Source organism: Sphaerulina musiva, assembly GCF_000320565.1.
Source record: "Sphaerulina musiva SO2202 unplaced genomic scaffold SEPMUscaffold_1, whole genome shotgun sequence".
NCBI lineage: Eukaryota > Fungi > Ascomycota > Dothideomycetes > Mycosphaerellales > Mycosphaerellaceae > Sphaerulina > Sphaerulina musiva.
Window position 1 is genome coordinate 2,126,272 of NW_016017383.1, and position 20,021 is coordinate 2,146,292.

The 20,021-nt window shown below is 53.0% G+C and overlaps 6 protein-coding genes across 6 annotated transcripts; 5 read left to right on the forward strand and 1 right to left on the reverse strand.

Annotated features, from left to right (window-relative positions):
* The first annotated feature begins 1,378 nt into the window (after positions 1 to 1,378).
* Positions 1,379 to 3,740, forward strand: SEPMUDRAFT_146047 (SET domain-containing protein). The gene is made up of 3 exons (XM_016903421.1): positions 1,379 to 3,046; positions 3,102 to 3,205; positions 3,263 to 3,740. The coding sequence occupies exon 1, from the start codon at positions 1,491 to 1,493 to the stop codon at positions 2,583 to 2,585; it is 1,095 nt and encodes a 364-aa protein (XP_016765041.1). The 5' UTR covers positions 1,379 to 1,490; the 3' UTR covers positions 2,586 to 3,046; positions 3,102 to 3,205; positions 3,263 to 3,740.
* SEPMUDRAFT_137655 (uncharacterized protein) lies at positions 2,973 to 3,600 on the forward strand (the record flags this gene model as incomplete). Its single annotated transcript, XM_016902847.1, has 3 exons — positions 2,973 to 3,046; positions 3,102 to 3,205; positions 3,263 to 3,600. The coding sequence occupies 3 exons, from the start codon at positions 2,973 to 2,975 to the stop codon at positions 3,598 to 3,600; spliced, it is 516 nt and encodes a 171-aa protein (XP_016765042.1).
* Positions 3,741 to 4,835: 1,095 nt separating the features above from the next.
* SEPMUDRAFT_146048 (PIN domain-like protein) lies at positions 4,836 to 9,042 on the forward strand. Its single transcript, XM_016903422.1, has one exon. The coding sequence runs from the start codon at positions 4,841 to 4,843 to the stop codon at positions 9,002 to 9,004; it is 4,164 nt and encodes a 1,387-aa protein (XP_016765043.1). The 5' UTR covers positions 4,836 to 4,840; the 3' UTR covers positions 9,005 to 9,042.
* A 234-nt stretch (positions 9,043 to 9,276) lies between these two features.
* SEPMUDRAFT_146049 (SNF2_N-domain-containing protein) lies at positions 9,277 to 12,827 on the forward strand. The gene is made up of 2 exons (XM_016903423.1): positions 9,277 to 9,537; positions 9,592 to 12,827. The coding sequence occupies exons 1-2, from the start codon at positions 9,455 to 9,457 to the stop codon at positions 12,809 to 12,811; spliced, it is 3,303 nt and encodes a 1,100-aa protein (XP_016765044.1). The 5' UTR covers positions 9,277 to 9,454; the 3' UTR covers positions 12,812 to 12,827.
* A 185-nt stretch (positions 12,828 to 13,012) lies between these two features.
* Positions 13,013 to 14,668, forward strand: SEPMUDRAFT_76626 (TRAUB-domain-containing protein; the record flags this gene model as incomplete). The annotated part of the gene is made up of 2 exons (XM_016910149.1): positions 13,013 to 13,082; positions 13,149 to 14,668. The coding sequence occupies 2 exons, from the start codon at positions 13,016 to 13,018 to the stop codon at positions 14,507 to 14,509; spliced, it is 1,428 nt and encodes a 475-aa protein (XP_016765045.1). The 3' UTR covers positions 14,510 to 14,668.
* Positions 14,669 to 14,676: 8 nt separating this feature from the next.
* SEPMUDRAFT_146051 (mitogen-activated protein kinase) lies at positions 14,677 to 18,784 on the reverse strand. Its single transcript, XM_016903424.1, has 2 exons — positions 17,596 to 18,784; positions 14,677 to 17,535 (listed from the first exon to the last, which is right to left on the reverse strand). Exons 1-2 carry the CDS (start codon positions 17,986 to 17,988, stop codon positions 15,100 to 15,102), a joined length of 2,829 nt encoding a protein of 942 aa, XP_016765046.1. The 5' UTR covers positions 17,989 to 18,784; the 3' UTR covers positions 14,677 to 15,099.
* Between the last annotated feature and the right edge of the window lie 1,237 nt (positions 18,785 to 20,021).

Below are 20,021 nucleotides of genomic sequence, written 5' to 3' on the forward strand. Positions count from 1 at the left end.
TTACTTATACGTAACCTAGTTAGTAGTTCTAACTATACCCCCGCTATCGTACGTTTCTCGCGTTACGGACGCGTAGAGTAAGTAATTCGTCGTCGCTATTACCTATATAATCGTCGAAACCGTCGTTGTTTCTAGTAATAGTTCTATAGTAAATATACTTATATATAGCTTAGTTAATATTACTAGACGTACAGACAACCGCAAATCCTTTACTAAACGCGTAATCCTATAGCCTAGCCTTATAATAGTCTGGATTTCGGAATATCTTACCGGTACGTAGATACTTATAATAGCGTAGATCTATAGTATCGATAAACTCGCGGACAGCCGGTATACGGCTCTCGGCAAGTAGTAAATACGGAATCTACGTCGGACGGGGCCGCGGTACCGGTAGTTCTACGTAGAAGATAGATAGTAAGTAAAACTTAACCTTCTTGCCGCTATATCCTTTGTCGACGGTTACTTCTATAGCGGCCGGCTCCGGCTGCTACTATAAGGCAGGGTGTTTAGGCAGTAATAACTTAGCGCCGGCGTTACCGGCGTTATCGTCGACTAAAGTATCGTCGATTGTAATAGTATTAGAGGTACGCTTGCCTTAGTATAGCTATATCCGTATACTAATCGGATCGTCCGGCGCGTCCGGCGTAGGTAACTTATTAAGTATACTAGTGTTATTCTACGCTAGATTGTAACTGTCCTCCTCTTAATTAGTAGATCGATTAGGGAATAGCTCTTCTAATATCTTAATATAGCGGAAGCCGCTCGGTAGTATTTCAAATAGTAAAGATAGATCTAGTAGCCGGAAGCTCGTATCGGTATCGTTATCGTCGACAAATAAGATGTTATTTAGGCCGTTCGGGTCGTTCGTAGCCGTCGTTTCGTAGTTCGTTATAGTACTTGTAAGCTAAGAGCCGTATCTCGTACGTTTGTAGGCCGAATCTAGTAATTTTCGTAGTATAGTGTTAGTATAAGTGTATAGAAGCAATTGGAGAGGTATATATATACGTATCGGTACGTCGAAGTAAAGATATTCAGTATTGTAGGTATTGTAGGTATCGTAGGAAAAGTCTATATAGCAAGTAAGGTTAACCGGAACTACGTTACTCCGCGCCGAGCTATGAGTCACATACTGCGCTGTGACTTATACGTACTTAGTCATCCGGATGCCCACCACACGTGCTTAGTCATTCCGAATCGTCCTTTGAGATCGTCCTGTCCCTTAACTCTCGCAAAATCTGTGAAGTTCAAGCTCGGACTCCGTTTCTAGGGCTAGACTGTTTTTCGGCAATACACTACCCTCGTGCGACGATATACCGTGAAGTAGTACGAGGTACCCTAAATAGAATATGCCTCGCTATACAGATCAGCGCGTTCTGGGACGATTTCTTGCTTAGTCGAGGAGGAATTCTGCTCCAAGTCCTCAAAAATTCATACGAAGCTGTATGGCCCGCCAAATCACTTCGTAACGGCAGTAGAGAGTCGCGAGCTGCATGAGTCTGCCGACGTCTTCTCTGTGGAAGGTCCAGCATATCGAGAATGCTGGACGAGGCGTGATTGCGAGCCGAGCAATCGCTCAGGGCACCGTGGTGCATGACAGCGGTCCACCGAGCGTACACGTCGTCTTCAAGCAGTACAGCAAGGAGACGTGTGCGCAGTGCTTCCTCTGGGATCGCGGCCGCGCTTTGCCGGTGCGCGATGCGGACATCGGCAAGGCCTTTTGCTCGACGCTCTGTAGGCAGTCATGGATACAGCAGCATGGAGATATTGGCGTCGAAGCGTGGCGGGTGTTGACAGCGTTCATGCGCAGCGGCAAAGGCAACGGCAAGATCAAGAGCGATGGAGGTGGTGTTGATGCGCGGATGAAGGGGGATGGCGACGGCGACGGTGACAAGAGCAGGCGGCCTTGTGCCGTTGACATTCGTGCAGCGTGGCAGAGCGCGGCGGCGGAGGCCAAGATGCTGCTCCGGAGCAGGACGACAGCGGCGAAAGGCGATATGACCAAGCAGGAACGCCAAGCGGTGCAAGCGATACTGCATAACACGCGGCAGACCAGGGATTATGAAAAGCTCAGCTATTTTCTCTGCGGCCTCCTATTCGACCATGCTGCTACAGCCGAAGCACGAGCCGGCTTGCTCAGCCTTGCCATGGACGACACCCCGTACAACACCCACCAGGAGCTCGAAGACAGCTGCATGGCTTTCCTCCAGCTCACGTCGATCATGCCGCTCAGTCTCGTGCCACACTTGACAGCCGACCTCTGTCTCAATCTTGTTCGAGCTGATAATCACAACGCCTTCGGTATTCGCGGTGGTGGCGAGGACAGCGAGGAGTATATGGGCTATGGCGTCTACCCGTCTGCCTCCTACTTCAACCACTCGTGCGACGCCAATATTCACAAGAAGCGCACGGGTAGATCCTGGACATTCCATGCGGCCCAAGACATCCAGCCTGGCGATGAATTGTGCATCACGTATCTCGGTGGCGATGAGAAAGACCTCAATCTTCCAGCTCGTCGTGGCAGGCTGGAAGAAGTCTGGGGCTTCGTCTGCCATTGTGCACGATGTAAGAAGGAGGTTGCATCTTGATTGCGATATCACATCGGAAGCTCCGAATCTGTAAGCGAGCTATGCAAGTTCAATGTCTTGTCTTCTCGGCTTCGGCAAGCCGCAAAACCTCTCTGCGGCATCATACCACCTTGAGGTGTTACACCACTCCGTTCGAATCGACCGCAAAGAGATGCCAAGACAATTGGTCTTGTCTACATGGGACGACTTGTAACCGAAGTACCAAGGTAACGTACCTAGGTAGTTCTTACAGTGTACTGTCAGTAGCCTCATCTTGGCGAGACCACCAGCCCGAATCTTCCGGAGCATCTGAAAAAACTCCTCAATTGTATTTCTTGCTCGTCTTGCAGTGCCTCATCCTTCTTGACAAGTACCAATTGGAAGAGGAGGGACGAATCCATTGCAACGATGTTAGCGGCTCTCAATACAACAAACATCGTGGCTGCGTTGGCTGGGACATATGCGTTGGTCAATACCAGCTCGTAAAACTCACACCTATTCCTCAAGAGTCTGTGGTGGCAACTAATCTGTCTACAGAACCCTCAACGGCGTTCCAGTCCCAGACCGTGCCTATGGAGAGAATCCGATTGGTCTCTTGACATACACGAGCTCTGGCTTCATGAGCGCAACCATCGCAGCAAGTGAGCGTAGCAGTTCATACATCACGACTGTCATCCACTAATATATATATCTCACAGCCGAGGAAGAACTTCGTCCTGCAAACTTGACGTTTCCCTACAACGAGTCGGATCCCGTTGAAGACTGGGCGCTCGTGGGAAAACATACTCTGGCATATGCTGGACCGTGGAGCATCTCGCCCGACATTCCAGCTTCCAACACCTCAGGCCGATTGATTCATGGCCCTCTGTGGGTTGCAAATGTACCGTCTTGGGTCGACAGTCAACAACGCCGGAACTATACCGTTTTCACAAGCACCTCCGGCGATGGATTCCCGGCGGGAACGAAGCTGTTGAGGATTGATTCCCGCAGAGACGGCGGTAACGCGGGTGTGTTGTGGTGGAGGAGCGTTGAGTAAGGTAGATTAGGGAATATGAATTGGCATTAGTGAAAGTGGCGAAAGTCCGAGGCCGGACTGGGGAGAGAGAGATAAGGTCGTTCTAACGAACATTGAGGGCGAGGGTTCCTACCTGTATATGCTCTGTATCAATTCAGAACCAGAACTTGCCGAGATGTCACCACCTGACTGAAATGCTACTGCCTTACGACTTGCCTTCCATAAGTTCTTTCCAGGGTTGTTTGATTCTGCCAGCTGATGCAGAACCGGGCTGTGCCCTTTCGCATGCAGTTCTTACCCCTGGATGATACGCTGCTGTCACGCTGATTGTACACTCACGTTCCACGTTCTCTTCTGTATGACGGCTAGGTTGCTAATTTGTTGATTACTCCGTGACCTGCACGATGCATCGCCACGGACGGCAGTCCACATGACCTAGGGACTTTCACGCCGTGAAAAAGTCTCCAGTGCAAGCGGGGAAACAATACAACCCAATCGCGTTATGAACAGAAGGTCGGTCGGCTGATCTACTAGTAGGTACAGCTCGCACTCCGATCTGGGGACCCGAAGTATTCCCGTGTTATTCATCATATACGATCAAAATCCGCCATGACTCATCCACATCCCAGCTGTCACGGTTCAATCGTGAAAAGTCTCGTTCCGAGATATCCCGGCTGGCACAATTGGCTAGCGCGTGAGACTTTTAAGAACCTTCGGGTGTTAAGAGAGATCTCAAGGTTGAGAGTTCGGTAAGGATCAATCCACTGCTGATTCACATATATCAATTTCTAACGTGTGTACAGAGCCTCTCGTCGGGAGTTAAGCCAGATCATTCTGAGTACAGCATTTCTTTTGCATAATTTTGCATCGGAGATTTTGTTTGTACAAGATACAGATAGAGACGATATTTTGACCACTTGCTTTGCCTGAAGGAAATCTTTTTGGGGAAATTTCGGCTTCTCGTCTACTGATTTTCGTGGTCCTATTCCGCTCTATGTATACTCCAGGCCTACCAACGCTTGTCGTTCCGAGATGTGAACACGTCTTTGAGATGCGATAGCCTCTACTGATCATACCGACAGGAGATACATGTCTACAGGTAATGAGGTATGTAGAGGTAGGACAGGGACCGATATGTCAGTAGTAGAGCGCGTGTCTAGCGCGTCGCACTGTGACATCACCATCTTCCATTCACGATTCTGCAGTGAACCAAGGCTTCATGCTTGTCACCACTGCACTCACCAGAATGGGATAATAGACCATGGGAGTGACGGGCCTGTGGCAGATACTGCAGCCATGCGCTCGGCCCATCAAGATCGAAACTCTCAACCGTAAACGTCTGGCCGTCGATGCGTCCATCTGGATCTACCAGTTCCTCAAAGCTGTCCGCGATAAAGAAGGCAATGCACTGCGCAACTCGCACGTGGTGGGCTTCTTCCGCCGCATCTGCAAGCTGCTCTTCTTCGGCATCAAGCCGGTCTTTGTCTTCGATGGAGGCGCACCAGCGCTGAAGCGCCAGACGATCCGCGCCCGAAAGAGTCGACGGGAGGGTCGCAGAGAGGATGCCGTGCGGACAGCGGGAAAGCTGCTGGCGGTGCAGATGCAGCGAGCTGCGGAAGAGGAAGACGAGCGAAGGAAGCGCCAAGAGCAGCAGCAGCGAGGCTCTGCACGAGATAACAATGGCGAGGAAGAAGTGCCCGACGAAGGGCTGGTGTACGTCGACGAGCTGAATATGTCAGCCCAAGAGAGACAGCAGAACCGGAAGTTTCGCAAGAAGGATGCGTATCATTTGCCTGACCTGGACGTGAGTATGAGTGAAATGGGCGGTCCGAACGATCCTCGTGTGATGTCGCTGGAAGACCTGCAAGCATATGCAGCACAATTCAATACTGGAGAGGAGCTGTCCGTGTACGACTTCAGCAAAATTGACTATGACAGCGCTTTCTTCATGAGTCTGCCGCCCTCGGATAGGTACAATATCTTGAATGCGGCCAGATTAAGGAGTCGACTGAGAATGGGACACTCCAAGGAACAGCTGGATGTCATGTTTCCCGATCGCATGGCTTTCAGCAAGTTCCAGATTGAGCGGGTGGCAGAGAGGAACGACTTAACGCAGCGGCTGATGCACTTAAATGAGAGCGGTGGCGCCGAGTATGGTGGAAACCGTATCGCGGGTGAGAAGGGGCGCGAATATGTCCTCATCAAGAACGATGGCGTGGAAGGCGGATGGGCGTTGGGTGTAATTGACGATGAAGGGAAGCAAGAGAAGCCGATCGATCTTGATGCTCCTGGTCCCACCAAGACAGAGGACGAGGAGTGGGAAGACGAAGTCGATTTCGAAGACGTGCCTGTAGAAGGGCTAAACAGACTACCGAGGCAGAAAACAGGAACAGAGGGAGCACTGGACGCGTTGCAAGAACAAAGGAGAGAACTGTACAAGTCTAGAGGAGCTCGCGAGAGAGCGATGGGCGATACCTTTAGACGACCGACACAGCGCAAGCCGAAGAAGAAAGCTGCCAAGCGAGACGAAAACTCACTCTTTGTGCAGAGCAGTGATGAGGAAGTGGTCGAGGACGAGTGGGAAGAAAATGCGACCGACAAGAAACCTGTCGGAAGCGACGAGCAATATTCAGATGACGAGGACCTGCGTCGAGCCATTGCATTATCCATGCAGAAAGACGGCAGCGGCAGCGACCAAGCTGGGAGTGGTCCAGAAGACGATGATATGCTCGAAGATTTCCAGCAGTCTGCCACGGAGGAAGCACGTCCTGTTCCTAGAGGTAGCGCGCGAGACATTGCGCACATTCTCAACAAGCGTGCACAACACGCTGCACCAGATAGTCGCGAAATCACTTCCTTTGGCGTTCCGACACAAAAGCCCGATAGCAGTGACGATGAGGATATGATGGACTTGCAAGCCGCGCTCGCCGAAAGTCGAAGATCCAAGCGGAAGACAACTCCGCCCCGCCGCCGGGCTCCAGCAGAAAACTCCGCGAAAGAAGTTGCCAAAAAAGCTGGTTTCAATGGCCCTCTGCCCTTTGAAAAGCTTGATCTGGGCACTTCTCTGCTGGGGAAGAAGAAAATGCAACAGCGAACGGAAGAGGCAGCCGGCGGGTTCGAGAACCCAGCCCTGAGCGAGAAAGCTAAGAAAGCCGAGCCCCTGCCGCCGTGGTTCTCTGGAGACGTCGAAAAGGATTTTCGTGCCCAAAAAGCAATCGAAGCAGGCGATAGACAGAAGGCGAGGGAGTACGACCAGCAATTCAAATTTCACGATCGCGGGGCCACGCTGAAGCGTGGACGGCCGAATGAAATCATCGATCTTGAAGCGGAAGACGAGATGCCGTTGCAGAAAGAGGGGGAGGTCATTGATCTCGATGCAGAAGGTTCCTGTATTTCGACTCCTGCTGGCAGCCAGTCGGTTTTGGGTGGTGAGACCGGTGAGTCTCGCGCCGGACCAGTACTGCTGGATAAGGAAATCTTGGAGAATGATACTGCTGTCGCCACCAGATATATGACCGGCATGGAAACGGCGAATGAACAGACCGCCAGACCGGCATCAACAGATCATCTTTCTGAAGAACCAAATGCCGAGCTTGAAACAAGACTGGCGGTCAAGAATAGTGTAGATACAGCTCAAGATCGGGACACAAAATATAGCACAGGGGAAGCCGTGACGTCCACGCCACCAAAGGTTCCTCTCACAGACGACGTCTTCGACACTGAGATCGAGCCATCCCCGGCACTCGAAATAGTCTCGGGCCGAGAAAGGCCTAAGGATTCTCTGAATGCCAGTGGGGCTACTGAACCCGCCAGAAATGCGACCAGAGGAGAGAACTCTGACGAAGAAATGCTTGAGTGGAGCGAAAGCGATGGTGAAGACACGGCCCCACATACTGTGAGCAACTCAACAAAGCAACAGGGCACAAGTGCAAAATCGCCACAGGAGATGCAGGCGGCAGAGCAAGATGCGAGATCTCCTTCCGTCGAGTTCGAAGATGTGGAAATGAACCAAGCTGCCACGACGACTACTGGCCTGACAGCCAACGACTTCGGAGACATTGGCATTCCGGAAATGACAAATTTTGACGACCTACCAGCTGAGAATGAAGAGACCGACGAAGCACAGCCCGCTTCTATGCGTCAACCGATCTCCGAGGGCGACGAGGAATTTGACGACTTCTCTGACCCGGAAGACGCCGAGATGCTGCGTAACCTCACCATCGAAGCCGAAGAACATGCTCGATTCGCCAGTACCCTCAACAACAAATCACAGGCTCAAAATGTCGCCGAGTACGAGCGGGAGCTGAAACAACTTCGCAACCAACAAAAGAAAGATCGTCGAGATGCAGATGAAGTCACACAGACGATGATTCAAGAGTGTCAAGCTCTGCTTCGCCTCTTCGGCCTTCCCTACGTGACAGCACCAATGGAAGCCGAAGCACAGTGCGCCGAGCTCGTGCATCTCGGTCTTGTCGATGGTATTGTGACTGACGATTCGGATTGTTTTCTCTTCGGGGGCACCCGCATCTACAAGAACATGTTCAATCAAGCTAAATTTGTCGAGTGCTATCTGACATCTGACCTCGAAAAGGAGTTTGGACTCACACGCCAGAAACTCATCGCGGTAGCGAACCTGCTGGGGAGTGATTATACTGAAGGTGTCCCAGGAGTGGGACCTGTGACTGCTTTGGAGATCATCAGTGAGTTTCCGGATTTGGAGGAGTTCAAGGAATGGTGGACCGCTGTGCAGATGAATGAGAGACCCAAGTCCGAAGACGCGGGCAATTCCTTCCGAAAGAAGTTTCGACGGAATGCATCTAAACTGTTCTTGCCACACGGCTTTCCTGACAAACGAGTCGAGATGGCATACTTGGAACCCGAAGTCGATGCCGATTCACAGGCATTCCAATGGGGCGTGCCGGACCTGGACAAGCTGAGATCCTTCTTGATGGCGACCATTGGCTGGACGCAGGAAAGGACCGACGAGGTTCTCGTTCCTGTGATCAAGGACATGAACCGCAGACTTGATGAGGGCACGCAAGCCAATATTACTGCATTTTTCGAGGGAGGCGTGGGGATTGGTGCTGCAGGAACCAACAGTAGAGGCGAAGCTTTTGCGCCTCGAAAGAGAGTCGATCCCAGCAAAAGGATGGGCACTGCATTGACGAAAATGGCCGAGAAGGCGAAAGGAAAGAGGAGTGGCGCGGTGCAAGCCAGCGAAGTGGAAGATGGCGATGCGGAGACAGAACAAGCGGGAACTTCTGATATGAGCACAGCGACGGCAAAGAGGCGCAAGACTGCTGCGTCTACGCGACCAAGTACTGGGAGCGATGAGGATGGGAGCGACTTCAATGGGCCTGTCAAGAAACGAGGCACACGAAAAGCTCCTGTGAAGCGAGTGGGGAGAAGAAAGGCGACGACGTGAGTATATGTAGTGATATAGTGATATATCGGACGATTACCTTGGCATTTCCAAAGTGGATAAAGACAGAGCGCGTAAAGACCTTACCTTATGTAAACAGACACGCGTGGACGCGTCTCCCCCGCGATGGCCGCCTTGGTTGCCGTCGCAACAGGCGATCCTGGACAGGGCCGCGTGACGCACGAACTGCATCAGCCTTTCCCACTGCCAGTACTTTCCAGTTATCTACAGTAACGAACGACATTATTTTATTCACTTACAGTCCTGCTATTCATGCCCACTGCTGCACCTCACGTCCTGGAGCCACCACGACGACAGCGTGCACCGCGCTTCAAGCCGCTCAACACGCTCCAATCGTCTCGCACGCCGGAATTCGCACGCTGCTCTCCACACCTTACTGGCCCGCTGGACGGCTTGCTAGACACCCCGCATATACACGAAAGTGGTAGTGATATGGTCCGCGAGCGCAGTCCCAGTCGGACATCATCCGGCCACTACCTATTGCCTCAGAAGCACGATCGACAGCCTTTGGCCAAGTGAGAATCGCCGCAAGAGCTCTGTGTCTGCACAATCCTAATCTCGGTGCGCAGTACATCCGCTAAGATGCAGTCGCCCGGACCAAATAGACGCCCCGATGATGAACGGCTTGCGAAGCCTGGGATAGACAGCCCGGAGTTTGGCAAGGCGAGTCCCCTGAGAAATCCGCTGAAGAAAGCGGCGCCGAGTGTGTTCGTGCCCAAGAGCCGACCTGCGCCGACCCGCACAACGAATACTGGGAATCGCATGCCCAGCGGTGCAGGTGGTGCTGCTGCTGCCCACCAAAGCACGTCAAGCACCAGCGAATTTCAGCATCGGAGCCTATCAGGATCCACGACCGTCCCAATACCCACCAATAATCCGTTGCGAACGATTCCTCCAGCACCACGCCCGACGTTCTCTGCTGCCGTCGCAAGCGTCAATCCATACCAAACATATGTCCCGCCACGCCAGGTGATCGATTTGACACGGCCACAGCCACGGGCCCCCTCCCAGCGAATCGAATTGTCGGATAGTGACTCTGACTCTGACGATCGATTTGACCCAGATGCACAAATTCGAGCCAATGCAGGACAGTTTGGCGCCCCTGATCCATACATGTATCTCGATTCTAATACGGCCAACGAGGATATGAAGAAGCTTCTGGAAGCTGCATTCGATGACGACAGTGAGAAGGGCAAGACGCGATTGCGATCGCGGGTCAAGAAGGTGGTTCAGCAGCGAAACGACAGCAGTCAGACTAAGAGCTTGGTGGACAAACTCGCTGCACTGGATGTAAAGGACGTCAAGACTTCGGAGCAGGAGGAAGACGAGGACGAAGAGGAAGATGGCACTGTGGACGGTCTGACGGTGAAGCTACTGCCACATCAGGTCGAGGGCGTCTCTTGGATGATTGACAAAGAGATTGGCAAGACCAAGACGAGAGGTGTACTGCCCAAGGGGGGCATTTTGGCAGATGACATGGGTCTTGGTAAGACAGTGCAATCGCTGACGCTGATCCTAACGAACCCTCGGCCAGCGCTGGACGCGAAGCCAGAACACAAAGGGCAGAAGCTGCCCAGTAAGGAGGTCGGCCATGCCACGTTAGTAGTGGCGCCTTTGGCTCTGATCAAGCAGTGGGAGGGAGAGCTCAAGAGCAAGGTTCACAGGAGTCACGCCCTGAGGGTTCTGGTCCACCATGGTCCTAGTCGCGCAAAGAACAGTGCAGAACTGAAAAAGTATGACGTGGTGATCACAACTTACCAGACGCTCACTTCGGAGCATGCGGGATCAGACATGACGAAGGAGAATGGAAGACGAGTGGGCTGCTTTGGCGTGCACTGGTATCGTCTGATGCTTGATGAGGCGCACAGCATCAAGAATCGGAGTGCCAAATCAACTCAGGCATGCTGCGCCTTGAATGCGTGGTATAGATGGTGCCTGACTGGCACCCCGATGCAGAATAATCTGGACGAGCTGCAATCACTCATCAAGTTCCTGCGCATCAAGCCATACTGCGAATTGCCAAAATGGAAAGAATCCATCACTCAGCCCATGAAGAATGGTCGAGGCGGACTTGCGATGCAGAGGCTCAATGTCTTTCTCAAGGCTTTCATGAAGCGTCGCACCAAGGACATTCTGAAGAAAGACGGGGCACTAAATTTTGGTGGCAAGTCGAACGAAGAGGGGGGCGCAACCAATGGCGGCATGCAAATTGTGAAGCGTGAGGTTCTGACGGTGCAGTGCGACTTCGACCCTGTGGAAAAGCAGTATTATGACCGCTTGCAGGCTCGCGCCGATAAGCGTTTGGAACAAATGGAAAGGTCAGGCCAGAATGACTACATTGGTGCTCTCGTCCTGCTGTTGCGGTTGCGGCAGATGTGCGACCATCCACAGCTGATCGAGCGGGCCATGTACAAAGACAAGGATGCAATCACCACGGGAATGCCAGCAGCTTCGAAAGCAAAAGATGGCGGAGATGCAATGGACGCTCTGACGGCACTGATGGGAGGTGTCACCGTGGAGGCAAAGAATTGCGATGTCTGTCAGATTAAGCTGTCTGCTTCAGAGGCACGAGAAGGTGCTGTCCGGTGTGGCGAGTGTGAGGGCGACCTGTTGGCCTTGAAAGAAGCTCAAGATGGCAAGAAACCGAAGCAGTCAAATGGCAAGCGCGTGAAGAAGCCGACTAAGGCCGCGGAAGACGTCGAGCACCAGCCACGGCGGGCTCGAAACCGCAAAGTGATCGTCGATAGCGATGATGAGGACGAGCCAGGAGAGTGGATCGGCGAAGGTCCTGAGCGAAAGATCGATCTCGGCTCAGATGACGAGGACGCTGATGGGGGCGGAGAGTCATTGAACACACTCGACTCGGAGCGCAGTGAGGATGATGATAGTGAAATTGAGGACTCTCCGTCACGCGCTCGCAAGTTGAAGGTAGTAAATTCGGACGATGAAACAGAGGAGTCGATTGCAGATGGAGACGAAGAAGACGACGACACCGACGTGAGCAGCGAGGAAGAAGACAATGATTCGGACTCGGATCAGAGTGGTGTCCTTGAAGGTATGGGCAGCATGGGCCGGTCGGAACATGCGCCTTCGACCAAGATTCGCCAGCTGCTCCGCATTCTGCACACGGAAAGTCCCAACCACAAGACAATTGTCTTCTCGCAATTCACGACCATGCTTGACCTCATCGAACCGCATCTCGAACACGCTGGCATACGATTCGTTCGCTATGACGGAAGCATGCGACCAGATGCTCGTGAACAATCGCTCAAGTCGCTTCGCAACGACAAGAGAACGCGAGTGTTGCTCTGCTCGCTCAAGTGCGGGTCACTTGGACTCAACCTGACAGTAGCGTCCCGGGTAGTGATTGTCGAGCCATTCTGGAATCCTTTCGTGGAGGAGCAAGCCATCGACCGTGTGCACCGGCTCAACCAGACTGTGGACGTCAAAGTCTTCCGGCTCACCATCCGTGATAGCGTGGAGGAGAGGATCCTGGAATTGCAGGAGAAGAAGAGGGAGCTTGCCAGTGCCGCTATAGAAGGCGGTAAGGGCATGGGCAACCTCAGCATGAAGGACATTCTGGGTTTGTTCAAGCATGATGCTGAGACCGACGAACATGCAAACGACCGAGAGTATTGGGCCAAGTTTGGCGGCGAAGAGACATTATTGAATAGGCCCAACAACAGTAGCAATAGCACCACGACATGGGAACGAGCGGACCGGCTAGTAGCAAAGGCGCCGGTACGGAAGAGAGTGCAGGAGAGTGAATTGTATGGCAGGAGATGGTGACCGGCGAAACGATAATCATTGATATATGATAGACTTTGTACCTTCTTGTGAACCATGTTGCTGGGACTCTGGGGTTCCAGGTCCCATCGGAGCTCCGGTAGAATTATTCTCCTTCGACTTTTGCTTTATTGGACATCCACAAAAAAAGTTGCTGCCTTTCTTTCTACCACAACTTCCTGCAGCCCTGACGCCCATTTTCCGATCATGGCTCCCAACAGAGGACACAATCGTGCCGCCGAATTTGATGAATTCTTGCAGACGGGCGCAAAAGGTACTGCCTACCTTCTCCGCGCGCGACACGACGCAACGCCGCCTGAGTGCTAAAACCCTCTCGCAGATTTTGATCCGGAAGAAGATAACTACCACTTCTCCGACGACAGTGACGGTCCCTCTGCATCTGACGCTGCGGACAATGAAGATGCCGGCCGCGAACACTATGCGAGTGTGGGAAAGAGCAGTCTGCGCCGGCCCAAGGAGGTGGCTTTGGGCCCGCAGTATCGAGGTGCTCGAGTGACGAGGGCGCATCTGGAGGCTGATAGCGAGGATGACGAGGATGAGGACGACGACGACGACGACGAAGTGGACAGTAAAGAGGACGAAGATGAGGACGGCGAGCAAGATACCGACGAGACGGACGTGAGCGATGGAGAAGCGGCCGCTGAGGATGCTGGCGCAGCAATGAAGGAACTTGCAGCAGCCCGACGGGATGAGCAACGAAAAGCCATATCAACCACACTGTCCGAAGCTGGCAAGCTTGATGCCGAGAAGGGTCGAGCGGTCAAGAAGCAACGGGCAACGTTCGATGCACAACTGAACGCCCGAATGAAGCTGCAGAAAGCTCTCGTGGCAACAAACACGCTGGTCGGGATTCCAGCGCAGCAGCTGGAAACGGAGAAGAAAGATGCGCATGATGCGCTCAACGCAGCTGAGACTGCTGCCTTGAACCTGTGGAATACCCTTACCACATTCCGAGAGCATCTGACCGCTGCGAAGACGGGCACCAAACGCAAGCGCACCTCGCACACAGCCGACACACCCACCGAGCATCTCTGGTCGCACTTCCAGACCCAGGAAGCTGAAAGCCGCCCGATTCGTGACACCGTGCTGAAAAAGTGGTCACACAAGACGCAAAGCCAAATTGCCCAGACCACCCATGCCGGTCGACTCCAACAACACACGACACCAACCAGCGTCGTCGATGTCATCCAACAACAACTCTCCGACCCAACCCGTCTCCTCCAACGCGCACACGCCCCACGATCATGCGCCCCGCTTCAAGCCTCGCAAAGAATTCCCCTGGACGACAAAATCTACGACGACGCCGATTTCTACGGCCTGCTCCTCAAAGAACTCTTGGAACAAAAATCCGCAGACTCGGTCGCCGCGTCGGCGGCCATCGATGTCGGATATCAGATGCGCAGGGAGAATCGCACCAAGAAACATGTCGATACGAAAGCGAGCAAGGGTCGCAAGTTGAGATATACGGTGCATGAGAAGTTGCAAAATTACATGGCTCCCGAAGAGAATCCCAGAGCTGGTGGTGGTGGTAGTGTATGGGGACAGAGACAGGCGGATGAATTGTTTTCGAGTCTGTTTGGCCAACGAGTGGCGCTGTTTGAGCAGGATGAAGAGGAGGAGGGTCTTCATGATGAGGATAACGAGGTGGTGGATGATGGCGTGATGCTGTTTGGCAGGTGATTCTGTTTTCCCTATGCTGTTTGGCAGGTGATTCTTTTTTCCCTACCTAGACAAAGGCATGAATGATCCATACATAACTGCTCGAGCCAAGATCGGATTTCACTATACATCAGCAGACTAAAAGAAAACTGTTGGGTTCTGATAGATGAGGATGAGGAGCAAAACTCCCAAGGTGAGAGATACGCGAGTTAGATAGATCTGTCTGTTTGTCTTGTCTGTCTGCCTGGAGCATTACCATTATCCTTTCCTTTCTTCCTTCATTGCGAGCATCCCATGACGAGAACAGAACAAACATTGATTGACCTTCACGCGTTCCGATCGCTTCTCGAAAGAGGTTTGATTCCAAATTCAGATTGCGCTCAAATTTCATTGCAATTCACCATCGCGCACATGTGGTATATTCTTGATCACGTGCAAAACTCAGCTGTTGACCAGGGCCATTTTAGGTATCCAATATCACCATGGACACGGCTCTCTATGCCATGTTTCTTCTTTTGGTGTTCTCTTCTTCGTTGTGTTGTTGATGCGCTTCATTATTCCATTCCATACACTCATATCTCTTCATGATCAGTGCCTGGCCGCGTAGGGGCTCAGCCCTTCATCGTACAAAATGACATTGACATCAACTCTTCCGCACTTGGTCTCTTTTCATGCTCAAGTTCGAACGTCCGAGCCAAGAATTCTCTGGCGGCCTCGCTGGCGTCTTCGGGCAGGTCGGGCTTGGCGTTATCTGCATTGCTGCCGCTTGCGCCAATCTTGAAAATGGCCTGGAGTTGTGTACAGTTGGGATGTGGGTGACTGCCCGTCATCATCTCGACTATCAGGCAGCCGAGAGACCAGATGTCGGCTTTCTTGGTGTACGCAGTTTGACGCACGACTTCGGGTGCCATCCAGAACACGGAACCTTGAAGCGAAACTCGTGGTCCTCCGCGCTTATGTGGACCTGGATTGAGAAGTGTCGATGCCTCTACACGCTTACTAATACCAAAGTCAGAAATCTTGACTGTGCCCTTGTTATCCACCAAGATGTTTGCGCCTTTGATGTCTCTGTGGATGATATCCTTGGAATGCAAGTAATTCAGGCCTTGCAGGATCTGCCTCACGAAATTTGATACGAGGCCCTCTGGAAGGGACCCGTAATTCGTAAGCATAGTTGCCACTGACCCACCAGCGACATACTCGAGGAAAATGTTGAGATGAGTCTCGTCGCTGTTAGATCCGAGATACCGCACAATATTTTCGTGCTTCAAGTCCTTGAGGAGAGTGATTTCGTGCTTGAGGGCTTCAATCATGTTGTTCTTCTTGGCGTCCATGGTGCTGCCCGCTTTGCTAGGCATCTCGACTTGCTTGACCGCCATCAGTTCCGCAGTGACGGCATGCAGAGCAAGAAATACGGTTCCAAAAGATCCCTGGCCAATCATCGCGCCCTTGAGGTATTTGAGGTCGTCCCAACTGTCACTTTCCAGATGTGCAATGAGTTCTTCATCTGGCTCTTCGCCATCCTCGGCGATATATCTTGACAGCCGGGAATTGAAACTGTCGGTACCACCTTCCGTCGCGGCTGGGCTGCTGCCAGACTCGTCAAAGTACGATGTGACTGTATTGCCTTCAGGGTCAGTCACTGCAAGATTACTCGTCGTGGTGTCTGACCCACTGTCTCCGTTGAACGATATGTAGCTCTTCCTGTTCGGTTCTAGCGGCGATTCCTCGTCGAGCGGCGCCAGGACACTACTAGCTACAGATTCACGATGTGAGTCTGACCTTCCGAGGCGTACTACGCTCAACGGACGAAGACCGTTCTTCTGCGCTAGCCCCGCCTCCTTCAACCACGTGTCAGCAATGGTGGGAAGGGGCGGCGCATCCTTGAGACTGCTGGCGATACTGAAGTTACTCGCAGTGCTTAACGTTCTCAGAGCGCGACTCATTCTTTTACTCCTCCGTATCGACATTCGTACAGTGCGGTCCATGGCTTCTCTGTCCACTTCGGGGAAGTAGGACTGTAGGTCTTGCGTAATCAACTCGGTGGGCGGCCTGGCTCCATAGAAGTCTTTGAGCTTTCTCGCACGAGCCGACGCGGTGGACATTGTGCTTTGATTGCGTTTGATTGCCGAGCCTGATCCAGAATCGCTATTGGTCGCAAAGTAGTCATTGCGCTCGGCCTGGCTGGCAGGACTCATGGGATAAGTGACTGCTGCCAGAGGCTCTCCCGTCAGCTTCTCGAGCTTCAGGTGACTCTTCGATTTGAAGGGCGTTTGCACTTCGATGGCCGGAGGTTCGGGATGCTGCTGCTCTGCTATTCGCGCTGCATGCCGTAGTTGTTCTCCATTCGGCTCGCCAGCATGAATCTTTCGCAGTATCAGTCTACCGCGCTCCGTGCGCACTCCATCGTTACACAATTTGCACAACTCAGCCTCTCCCAGCCTGCGGCAGAATTCCGGTTTGGGATCTGTGCCATCGAGCACGTAAAAGCAATATGATCTAAAGTGGTTTTCGTTCAGGTTGCCTTTGCGGAGCGTGGCTCGAATGATATCTTCGGCGGTGCGAAATGTTTTGATGTCAATGACTTTGCCTTGGCCGCTCTCAAAGATGACACGAATATAAGGCTTTTCACTGGGTAACGATCGGGGTTGCAGAGTATCGAGTGAAGGCGATGCTCTGACGTGAGATTGAAATCGTGCCGTTTGTGGCGTCTCAAGTGGTGTACGTGTGGGAGCTGTGTAATGGCGGGCGGGGAGAGGTGCTTGGCTGTTGGCATATGACGGCCCAGCGTCTTTGCGAGCATTTTCCATGGGACTGGGAGCGCCATTGCGCCTAGCCCGGTTTTCCTGGTCAACCAATGGCGAGTTCGGGCGGGATGAGGACTTGCCCAGATGGGCGGCATATGCCATGTCAGCACTATTGAATTGTCGTGATATCCGTTTGTCTGCTCGTGATGTTGTTCCCGATCGAGCCGAGAGGAGAGGCCTGGGCGATGCAGATGAAGGGGGTGTCAGCTGCTGATTACCGTCTAGAGCGGCGAGAGAGTGCTATACCCCATGTTAGCCTCGTCGTGTCCGACGCACATGCAGTTCCCACATGCTTCTTACCCTGTTCATGTTACGCTTGCTGGTTCGCTTGTACACATTACTCCGAAAAAGCTTGGCATGGGCATTGATGCGAACGCGATCTCCAATCTTCTTGATGCCCATCTCCTTGAGAGTGGCCTGGTCCAAGTCCATGAGGTTTTCGCCAGTGATGTTGTTCTTGCGAAACGTGTCCACATACTGCGCGCAATTGATGCTCTTCAGCCATTCGCCCACACGCTCCTCGTCCCAGTGTATAACGGAGCCGGCAGCGTCCTTGTACGATTCGGAGAACTCGGACTCGGTAGGCGAGGTGAAGACGCCATGGCCATTGAGCTGGGCACGGTACTGGGAGGGGGCCATGGTGCTGGTGAGTGATGGTGCCGGGTAGGGCGATCGTGAGGCCAGTGCCGTCATAATGAGAAGGTATCGAGCAAGCAAGCAAGCAGGCAGGCAGGCAAGCAAGCAGGTAGGCAAGCTTGCAAGCGAGCAGCCTGTACTCCCGCGCAGTGGACAATGAGCGCGTGTGGCGACCTGACTGCTTGTGTCACAAAGAAGGTCGATGCTGTGGAAGACGAGGCGTTCAGGTGGGTGCAGGTAGGCAGGCAGGTAGGTAGGTAGGTAGGTAGATTCAAGGTCGCATCGTTGTCGCTCGATCGTGTCGGCCGTGAAGGTATGTCATGGGCCGTGGCCAGCGCGGCACGGTTGGGAAAGGAAGGGTATAGGATCGAGCGTGGTGGGTGGTGGAAGCGCGAGGAAGGTAGGTATCGTCGTTCGTAGCCGGAACCAGAGGCAGTACCAGTACCAGTACCAGTACCAGTGCCTGTGCCTGTGTCTTTGGTACGGAGGTAGCTGGAGTACAGAGTTGGTATCGACAAACTTTCCGGTTGCCTGTGCAGGCTGAGCACGCTGAAAGGAGCGTGAGTGAGTGAGGGAGAGTTGGGCTGGGCTGGGCTGGACAACAAAGACAGCGACAGCAACAGCGACAGTGACCGACAGCGCGCAGTCGGCGTGCCAGGGCGTGGGTGGTTATGAGGGCGGCCGGGCAGGCCGTCGTGTCTCGCTGTAGGAAGAGTTCAGTGTTTCAGCAGTGCTCTAACTGCTCCGAGCGCTGACTTCACGCGACCAGGGTATGGGTATGGCAGAACATGCAGAACACGAACACGCCACACTCGAAGGTCGCACGCCCACACGCACGTGGAAGCACGGAGAATGGGGGGGAAATGGAGGGAAGGGAAGGGAAGGGAAGGGAAAAGGGGTGGTGGTGGTGGTGGTAGTGAGGGTGGTGGTGGAGGAGGAGGAGGAGGAGGACAGAGAGTGGCGACGAGAGGCTGCTGCTGGTACCTCCTACAGCACACACACACGGTAGATACTACCACCACCACTCACCACCACTGTCGCCAATTGCACTTTTACTAGTAAAAGTGCCAGTACCCTACTGCTACCACCTCCTGCCTCCTAGGAGGCACTCGCTAGCCAGACTCGGACCATGTAAGAGGGAACGCTAGCTGCTACTCGTGCGCTGCAGTCCGTGAGCAGCGAAACGTCAGACGTCTGTGCGAGCGTTTCAGGTTGATCCTGCCATGATCTCATTGGTCAACGTCGGCTCACCGGCTGCAACCACTGCAGCCCTTCTCGCGTGTGTCAGACGTGGGCACATGACATCCAGCTGCTGATCCTGTGATAGGTTAGGCGGACCGAGGAATGGAAACAAAACATCATACCGCACATTCCACAATTCTTTCATGTGTGAGAAGCCGATCCTGCGTGTGTGCTGCTGCGAGAACATGCATGTCGATATCATCGTATATGGAGGTACGTGTTGCTACGAGAGAGGGAGACAGAGAGCGGAAGGTCATACACACAGTTCACTCCCCTCTACACCTGAGGCACGCCTGCAAGCCTGGTCTCGATCATTGTCCAACGCCTCACAAACACGTCTCGGGAACCATGACTGTGATGACACTCGACATGGGATAAATGTTTCTCGCACTCGCAGCCAAGCAGGGCAGGGCAGTACAAGGCAGGGCAGGAAGTCCTGGAATATTATATCCAACCACCATCACAAAAATCGCTCGTGGAGTTGGCTTGATTTCTAATGCTGATGTGTGAGTATCCTTGTCGTCCTCCGGTGCCACATACTGAAACTGTCACCTCACCATCGCGTGGCGATGCACATATCGTGTCCCCCCGGGAACATCGCTGTGGTCTTTGGCAGCTTCTCGTCGAGCAAGTGAGGTCTCTTTTGGCGTATCTTCCGTCCACGTCCATGCCTACTAAATGTAGCTGTCGCTTACAAAGTTGTCATCCGCGAATCTAGCCGCAAGCACTTGTACTCATCGCGCTGCTGCTCTTGCAGGTGATGGTGATGATGATCATGATGATGATGCTACGGAGGTACCACGAGGATGGAGTAATCATTATGACCTGGAATGTGCATACCTTATGTA